At 39.1% G+C, this 10056-nt stretch overlaps 1 protein-coding gene across 1 annotated transcript; it reads right to left on the bottom strand.

The window, feature by feature from the left end:
- Positions 1-3841: 3841 nt before the first annotated feature.
- LOC146520850 (uncharacterized) lies at positions 3842-7623 on the bottom strand. The gene has a single exon (XM_085158403.1). It carries the CDS (start codon positions 7389-7391, stop codon positions 6525-6527), a length of 867 nt encoding a protein of 288 aa, XP_085014529.1. The 5' UTR covers positions 7392-7623; the 3' UTR covers positions 3842-6524.
- Positions 7624-10056: the final 2433 nt, after the last annotated feature.

The raw sequence follows: 10056 nt of genomic DNA, 5'->3' as shown, positions 1-10056 counted from the left end.
AGTGTCCAGAGTGAGGACAGACTGAGGGACCCACTGCTGCACATCATCTGTGAGGCTTTGCACCCCTGATGATCCACCAGGACAAACTCAGCAGTGTGTGAGGAAGAGGAGGAGGAAGAGCCAGCAGCAGCTGACAGATGGAGAGAATAGACAGACTGTTCCCTGTTTGTGAAGGACTGCTAGAAAAGTTTAACATAACTAATTGTCTGTCCTGAATCAGTCTTATTAGGTAATGTTTAAATAATTTTATCATTCCAGTGTTTGCAGTGTGGGAGAAAGTACTCAGGGCCTTCAAGTTACACACTATGAAAGGAAGAAACAAGTTTAATGTTCAGAAACCTAAAGTATGTATCAGCAGCTGAATGGAGCTAAAAATAAATGTTTGTTTCAGTTCTATGAAGCTTTGAGTATTTTGGATTAGTAGCACTGCTGTGTTTGTTGCATCATATTGCTGTAATTGTTTATATGCTTTATATATTCTGAGCTAAGTTGATCTATAGTGTTACATCATATTCTATAAGGATGTTATGTGTTTGTATACTTTCTGCCCAGTTTGACCCATTTAGCAGAAGTCAGCCTGTTTAAGGCTCTGATATCTATTCTGTATGACTTAAAGCAGTTATGACATGGTCTGATTTTCTCACCCAATAAAGGAATATTCAATATATCAGTCTACTCTTCATTCTATCAGAAACAGTTATCACAGCTCGTACATTTGCTTCTTCCACACATATATAAGCATTGAGCCAAATTTAGTAATGCCAACATATTAAAAGAACAATATTTGTCTCTTATATATAATACATCTATATATACACTGTCACAGATACTTGTCTTTAAGTGAAGATTTAAGGTGATAGGAAATATAAATAAATGCAACTTGAATCTTTACTGAAGCTCAGTGTTTGGCACAGAGTTCATGTTCACTGCTGTAATAACTAATAATGATTAATATAATATTGGCCATATTATATTTACATTACCAAAGTGAGATGACTTTAGTCTCATGAACAACATTAGCTAATTGTTATTTACTAGCTAATCTTAAATGACTGTTCAGTACAGAAATGAAGCCCAAAACTCATGTTTTACAGTCCTGTGGTCTCAGCCTCAGATACTTATCAAATCACACAAAGCTCTTGTAGAAACAAATGTACAAAATATGTTCTTCATTTCTGTCAAACAAAGCTGTATGAAACGTTTCCAGCTGTTAGTATCATGGTTGCTAGGCAACCTGGGCAGCGCGACGGAGGCTAGACCGTCCCGTTTCACAAGCCTACAAGCCTCACACTTCCGGCCTCAGCGGTCTTTGAGTACGCGGCCCTTGAGGACTGTTAAGGCTGCGTACTTTAAGGCTGCTTCCCCTCTAACTAATCACTGTTTGATTTCCTTACTCATCTCATTAACCAAGGTGAAACATCAATCCCTTATTTGGAAATTTAACAACAACCTTCTGCATAATGACAACTTCTGCCTTGAAGTGAGAAATTTAATTGTGGAAATTGACAAATTAGATATGTCACATGTGAGCAAATGGGAATGGTTTAAATTCCAAGTTAAACAGATAGCAATTCAAATGAGCAAATCCATTGCTAAACAGAAAAGACAGGAGCAACAAAGCATTATTGAGAGAATTAACAGGCTATGCTGCAAACAGGATTTATCTCTGGACGAACAAATACAACTAAACACTTTTCAATCTCAACTAGACAAACTGTTCTTAGAGAAAGCCAATGGTGCCTATGTTCGTTCAAGAGCCCGATGGATTGAGGAGGGCGAGAAAAACTCTTCCTATTTTTTTAATTTAGAGAAACACAGACAAGCAAATAAGAAGATTCAATCACTGAATATCAAGGGGGTTTTGACTGAGGACCATGACAAAATAAACGTGGAAATACTTCATTTTTACAGTAACCTTTACAAGTCAACCTATTCAACGGAGAATGGCACTGTGTTTCTGGAAAGTCTTAGAGGCCTTAATGGGACATTGGATGTGGATGTAAAGGTTCGTATGGAGAGTAAACTTGCAATTGAAGAGCTGGAGAAGGCAATCGAACAAATGCCCAGGGGCAAATCACCAGGAATTGATGGGCTAACAGTGAAATTTTACTCCTTTTTCTGGCATGACATTAGATTAATGCTTTACAGTGCATACTTAGAATGTATTTCATCAACTAATCTTTCACCTACAATGAAACAAGGTCTAATCACTTTAATTCCAAAACCCAACAAAGACAAACTACTTCTGGATAATTGGAGACCCATAATCCTTCTGTGTAATGATTATAAATTACTGGCTCATGTCTATGCGAACTGCTTAAATGATTGTTTAACACATTTAGTGGATGAATGTCAGTTGGCGTTTATAAAAGGAAGACATATACACAATCACATTAGATTGATTTTTGATATGCTTGATTATCACCAGTATATAAAGACAGAAAGCTTAGTGTTGTTTTTGGACTTTTATAAGGCTTAAGACACGGTTGAACACCCCTTCCTGCTTAAAGCCTTGCATTTCCTGGGTTTTGGGGTAAACTTTTGTAATGTGATCAAAATGTTTTACAGTAACATTTTTAGCTCTGTTTCGCTTAACACTGGAATGACACCTAGGTTTGAAGTGCAGCGAGGTATCCGTCAGGGATGCCCTATTTCCCCCAAATTGTTCATATTAACCACTCAACTGCTGGCACTTATCATCCAAAAAGACCCTGATTTACATGGTATTAACATTTTTGACAAGGAATTCAAAATAAGCCAATTTGCTGACGATACTGCACTGTTTTTAAGAGATAAATCCATGGTAGCTAAAGCGCTTAACACTATCTCATTATTCTCCCAGGCATCAGGACTGTGTCTGAATATTAACAAATGTGAATTGTTACCTGTTCACACGTGTTCTGATTCTAATATAGCTTCTATAAGAGTTGAATTGGAAGTTAAATATTTAGGTATAGTGATTTCTAAAAATATGTCCCGAAGAGAAGACAACAACATCTATTCAATTCAATTCAATTCAATTCAATTTTATTTATATAGCGCCAAATCACAACAAATGTCGCCTCAAGGCGCTTCATAGATACAGAGAAAAGCCCAACAATCATATGACCCCCTATGAGCAAGCACTTTGGCGACAGTGGAAAGGAAAAACTCCCTTTTAACAGGAAGAAACCTCCGGCAGAACCAGGCTCAGGGAGGGGCGGCCATCTGCTGCGACCGGTTGGGGTGAGAGAAGGAAGACAGGATAAAGACATGCTGTGGAAGAGAGACAGAGATTAATAACAGATACGATTCAATACAGAGAGGTCTGTTAATACATAGTGAGTGAGAAAGGTGACTGGAAAGGAAAAACTCAATGCATCATGGGAATCCCCCGGCAGCCTACATCTATTGCAGCATAACTAAGGGAGGATTCAGGGTCACCTGGTCCAGCCCTAACTATATGCTTTAGCAAAAAGGAAGGTTTTAAGCCTAATCTTAAAAGTAGAGATAGTGTCTGTCTCCTGAATCCAAACTGGAAGCTGGTTCCACAGAAGAGGGGCCTGAAAACTGAAGGCTCTCCCTCCCATTCTACTTTTAAATACTCTAGGAACAACAAGTAGGCCTGCAGAGCGAGAGCGAAGTGCTCTAATAGGGTGATATGGTACTACAAGGTCATTAAGATAAGATGGGGCCTGATTATTTAAGACCTTGTATGTGAGGAGCAGGATTTTGAATTCAATTCTGGATTTAACAGGAAGCCAATGAAGGGAAGCCAAAACAGGAGAAATATGCTCTCTCCTTCTAGTCCCTGTCAGTACTCTTGCTGCAGCATTTTGGATTAACTGAAGGCTTTTCAGTGAGTTTTTTGGACATCCTGATAATAATGAATTGCAGTAGTCTAGCCTGGAAGTAATAAATGCATGAACTAGTTTTTCAGCGTCACTCTGAGACAGGATATTTCTAATTTTAGAGATGTTGCGCAAATGGAAGAACGCAGTCTTACATATTTGTTTAATATGTGCGTTGAAGGACATATCCTGGTCAAAAATGACTCCAAGGTTCCTCACAGTGTTACTGGAGGCCAAGGTAATGCCATCCAGAGTAAGAATCTGGTTAGATACCATATTTCTAAGCTTTTCAGCGCCGAGTACAATGACCTCAGTTTTATCTGAGTTAAGAAGCAGAAAGTTAGTGGCCATCCAAGTCTTTATGTCTTTAAGACATTCCTGCAGTTTAACTAATTGGTGTGTGTTATCTGGCTTCATGGACAGATAGAGCTGGGTGTCATCTGCATAGCAGTGAAAATGTATGCTATGTCTTCTAATGATGCTGCCTAGGGGAAGCATGTATAATGTAAACAGAATTGGTCCTAGCACCGAACCCTGTGGAACTCCATAATTAACCTCAGTGTGTGAAGAGGACTCTCCATTTACATGCACAAATTGGAGTCTATTAGATAGATATGATACAAACCACTGCAGTGCAATACCTGTAATACCTACAGCATGTTCTAATCGCTCTAATAGGATATTATGGTCAACAGTATCGAATGCTGCACTAAGGTCAAGAAGGACAAGCACAGAGATGAGTCCACTGTCAGAGGCCATAAGAAGATCATTTGTAACCTTCAATAAAGCTGTTTCTGTGCTGTGATGAACTCTGAAACCTGACTGAAACTCTTCAAATAAACCATTCCTCTGCAGATGATCTGTTAGCTGTTTGACAACTACTCTTTCAAGGATTTTTGATATGAAAGGAAGGTTGGAGATTGGCCTATAATTAGCTAAGACTGCTGGGTCTAGAGATGGCTTTTTGAGTAAAGGTTTAACTGCAGCCACCTTGAAGGCCTGTGGTACATAGCCGATTATTAGAGATAGGTTGATCATATATAAGATCGAAGAATTAACCAATGGCAGGACTTCTTTGAGCAATTTTGTAGGAATGGGGTCTAAAAGACACGTTGATGGTTTGGAGGAAGTAATTATTGAAGTTAACTCAGAAAGATCGATTGGAGAAAAAGAGTCTAACTTAACATCAATGGTACTAAGAGTAGCTGTAGATAATATTACATCTGTGGGATGATTATTGGTAATTTTTTCTCTAATGATAAAAATTTTATTTGTGAAGAAGTTCATGAAGTCATCACTAGTTAACGTTAAAGGGATGGTTGGCTCAAAAGAGCTCTGACTTTTTGTCAGCCTGGCTACAGTGCTGAAGAGAAACCTGGGGTTGTTCTTATTTTCTTCAATCAGTGATGAGTAGTAAGCTGTTCTGGCTTTGCGGAGGGCTTTCTTATAAAGCAACAAACTATTTCTCCAGGCTAAATGATGATCCTCTAAATTTGTGACACGCCATTTCCTCTCCAGATTACGAGTCATCTGCTTTAGGGTACGTGTTTGAGAATTATACCACGGGGTCAGGTACTTCTGATTAGAGACCTTAGTTTTCACTGGAGCTACAGTATCCAGAGTCGTACGTAGTGAGGAGGTGAAATTATTAACAAGATAATCGACCTCTGTTGGGGTAGCGTTCAGATAGCTGCTCTGCTCTGTGTTGGTACAGGGCATTGACGATGATAACAGTGGCTGGATTATATTCTTAAACTTAGTTACAGCGCTTTCAGAAAGACATCTACTTTGATAAAGTCCACTCTCCACTGCTGCGTAATCAATTATTGTAAATGTAAATGTTATCAAGAAATGATCAGACAGGAGAGGGTTTTCAGGAAACACTGTTAAATGTTCAGTTTCTATGCCATATGTTAAAACAAGATCTAGAGTGTGATTAAAGTGGTGGGTGGGTTCTTTTACATTTTGAGAGAAACCAATTGAGTCTAACAACAGATTAAATGCCATGTTGAGGCTGTCATTTTTAGCATCTACATGGATGTTAAAATCACCCACAATAATTATTTTATCTGAGCTCAGAACTAAATTAGATATAAAGTCTGAGAAATCAGACAGAAACTCTGTGTAAGGCCCAGGTGGACGATAGATGATAACAAGTAAGACTGGTTTCTGAGTTTCACAGCTGGGGTGGACAATGTTAAGCATCAGGCTTTCAAATGAATTAAAAGTCTGTCTTGGTCTTTCATTAATTAATAGACTGGTGTGAAAAATTGCTGCCACACCGCCCCCTCGACCTGTGCTTCGAGATTTCTGGTAGTTAGAATGACTCGGGGGTGTTGATTCATTTAAACTAACATAATCATCCTGCTGCAACCAGGTTTCTGTAAGGCAGAGTAAATCAATTTGTTGATCAATTATTAAGTCATGTACTAACAGAGACTTGGAGGAGAGAGACCTAATATTTAATAATCCACATTTCACTGTTTTACTCTTTGGTTCAGATGTGGATACTGTATTGTTCTTTCTTTGTGATTGTTTAAGTTGTTTGTTGCTGGTTTTTAGTTTGTTTTTTGTCTTTTTGGAAGCAGACACAGTCTCTATGGAGATGGGTTTTTGGGGGGGTAGCAGGAGGAGAGAAGCTGCAGAGAGGCGTGTAAGACTGCAACTCTGCTTCCTGGTCCCAACTCTGGATAGTCATGTTTTGAGGGGTTTAATAAATTTGTCCATATTTATAGAAATGAGAGCTGCTCCATCCAAAGTGGGATGGATGCCATCTCTCCTAACAAGACCAGGTTTCCTCCAGAAGGTTTGCCAATTATCTATGAAGCCCACATCGTTTCTGGGACACCACTCAGACAGCCAGCAATTTAAGGAGAACATGCGGCTAAACATGTCACTCCTGGTCTGATTGGGGAGGGGACCAGAGAAAACTACAGAGTCCGACATTGTTTTGGCAAAGTTACACACCGATTCAATATTGATTTTAGTGACCTCCGATTGGCGTAACCGGGTGTCATTACTGCCGACGTGAATTATGATTTTATTGAATTTACGTTTACCCTTAGCCAGCAGTTTTAAATTTCCTTCAATGTCGCCTGCTCTGGCCCCTGGAAGACAATTGACTATGGTTGCCGGTGTCTCTAGCTTCACATGTCTGAGAACAGAATCACCAATTACCAGAGTTTGACCCCCAGCGGGTGTGTCACCGAGTGGGGAAAAACGGTTAGACACATGAACGGGTTGGTGGTGTACCTGGGGCTTCTGTTTAGGACTACGCTTCCTCCTCACTGTTACCCAGCCTTTCCCCAGCTGCTTGGGGTCTGCCGGGGAACAGCTAGCGGGGCCTACGCTATCTTCGGCTGCACCAGCTACAGGGGCCTGGCTAGCTAAGGGTGAGAGCAGGGTGCAAAGCCGAGTCTCCAATTCAGTAATCCTGGCCTCCAGAGCTGCAAATATGCTACATTTGTTACAGATATCATTACTGCTAAAGGAGGCCGAGGAGTAACTAAACATCTGACACAATGAGCAAGAAAGTGCAGAAGGGACATGTGAAGTAGCCATGGTGCTAACGGGTCGGCTACGAGCTAAGCTAGCGAAACAGTACAGAGACAGTGAGTGAATACTATAAATTAGGTAGTGAGTACACAGAAAGTGTGCTTCAGATGAAGCACGTGAAGATTATACTGTGAAAAAAGAATGTATTTAAAAGTTGTTAATTAAACTGCTAAGCAAATAAGCTACTCAGAAACACCACTGTGTTTGAGCAGGAACAGGAAGCGATACTATACCACAGAGCGAGCGAGCGAACACCTCACATCTGCAATCGTATCGTCGACATGAAGAAATCCCTTAGTCGTTGGTTGACCAGGGATATCACTATATTTGGCAGAGTCATCCTTTCCAAAGCTGAAGGTATTTCTAAATTAATTTACCCATGTCATTCTCTTTATATTTCTCCCCAAAATATTAGGAAAGCCAACTCAATTATTTTTCAATTCCTGTGGAAAAACAAAACCCACTATATTAAGAGATCACAGTTGGTTAAAGACTATGAGAAGGGTGGTGTCAGAGCCTTAGACTTTGAATCAATGATCGGAACTTTTAAAATCAACTGGCTCAGAGCTTGTTTATCTCAGTCTGATTCCATGTGGTTTCATATACCCAGATCTTTATTTAAGGAACTAGGAGGAATTTATTTTCTATTAAGATGTGACTTTGAAACTAGTAAAATACCTGTTACACTCTCTAATTTTCACAAACAGATTCTTCATTTTTGGAAAATGATGTTTACACACAACTTTTCTCCTCACATGTCGACCTTATGGAACAATAGAGTGATAACTGCTAACAAAAAGACATTATTTATCAGGAACTGGTTTGAGAGTGGTATCTTGTTTGTAACTGACTTGCTGGATTCGAGTGGTGCTTTATTGGATTATGTGTCTTTCTCGAAGAGACACGACTTTAATTGTCCATTAAAAGAATACAGAAAAGTTTGCTGTGCTATCCCTTTGGCCCTAAGGCAGCTGATACGCAACACAATGCTTCATTCTGAGGTCAATCCAGCGCTGCCAAACTTAAAAATTGGTAACTGCAACCTAAATGATAGTAAATGTAACAATAAATTTATCAGTGTGAATTTCAAATCTATTCTTTTACAGGGGTTTAACTCAGGTAGATATTTGCAGGCCCTTCATGGGGATCAGTCACTCATGGAAAAGGCATTCTCAAAATTCATCAAGTGGCCTGTCTCCCCAAAAGTAAAAGAAACTCATTTCAAGATAATTAATAATATATATCTTGTGTCTGAATTTCTAAAGAGGAGGTTTAAATTTGAGGTTAATCAGTGTGCATTTTGTGATTCAGCCTGTGAAACATTACACCATTTGTTTTTCTCATGTCCTGCATCAGCTGCCTTTTGGTTAGAACTACACAGCTGGTTATCCCTCAAGATCAACGATATCCCCCAGTTTAATATTTCTGATATTATTTTCTATATGGCTAAACAACATCCATCTGTCTCTACTGTGATTAGCATTGACATCCTGTTAAGTAAATACCATATACATTGTTGTAAATGGAGGAATAGAAAACCATCCTTTACATGGTTCATCAATGACTTCAAACATTATTTCATGTCACTTAAAAAACTGAAGTCAAGCAGATTTGCCACAATCTATGATGACATTTCCCATTTGCTTCTGTTTTGATCATTACCTCTATTGTGTGTCAACCTGTGCTCTCTTTTTTAATTCTTCCCCGTTAATACTGTGAATTTTTGTCTAGCCCACTCCCCCCATGTCCTTGCTGTTAGTTTTGTTGTATTGACTGTTCTTTTTTATTTATCCTCCACGAGAGTTCATTTGCACCCAGATTTTAGTTAGCCTTTGTTAAATTGTCTTTTATATGTCAATATATACGTATGTCACAAATAAAAGTGTCTTGTAAATTATGTTTTTGTAAAGAATTTTCTCCCAAATCTCTTACATGCTAACTGTAACGTGTTATTTCTGCTAAAACCTGAACTTAAATGTGTATGTGGTCTTTATCTGTTTTTCTCTCTGTTTTAGATGCACATATCACATTTGAATTCTGCCACCAAGCCAGAATTGCAGGAATCCCCAGTGGCTGCAGCCAGACCCTTCTCACTTTGACAGCGAAAACGAAATTGTATTTTTGTTACTATTGATGCTGCTGATAAATAAATTTGATTCTAATTGGGTTTTTTTAAACAATCTGGGTTTATTAAAAAAAAAAAATCACCATCCCTCCAGCTTTTTCTTTGCCAAAAGTGTCCGTGTGTTATGTTTTTGTTTCTTTGCTACTTTTTCTGCATAAAGATTTTTCGCAAATATAAAATTGTCATTACTAACTCACCATTTCATATATCAGCAGTGCTACTGGAAATGATTGTACAGTGGTCCCTCGCTATAACGTGGTTCACCTTTCACGGACTCGCTGTTTCGCTGATTTTTTTTTTTAAACAGCAAATTGTTTTGTGCGTTCTGATTGCTGTAGACCATTGTCAATCAATCTAGTGGCGTACGGCTAGATTGGAGCGGTCCGCAACACCCGGACCCGTTTGAGGCTCGGGTGTGAAGTGTATGGTTTTCAGGGTTTTTAATCGTGAAGTCGGGTTCCCTGGGTCTTTTCCGGTGTTGTAGCCGTGTGTCTTATTTTGAAAGAACTATTTACGCGTTACCATAGCGACCGGAGAGCATCAAGA

Source organism: Neolamprologus multifasciatus, chromosome 4, assembly GCF_963576455.1.
Source record: "Neolamprologus multifasciatus chromosome 4, fNeoMul1.2, whole genome shotgun sequence".
Lineage (NCBI taxonomy): Eukaryota > Metazoa > Chordata > Actinopteri > Cichliformes > Cichlidae > Neolamprologus > Neolamprologus multifasciatus.
Note: the sequence above shows the minus strand (reverse complement) of the source record. Positions and strands in the feature narration are given on the sequence as shown.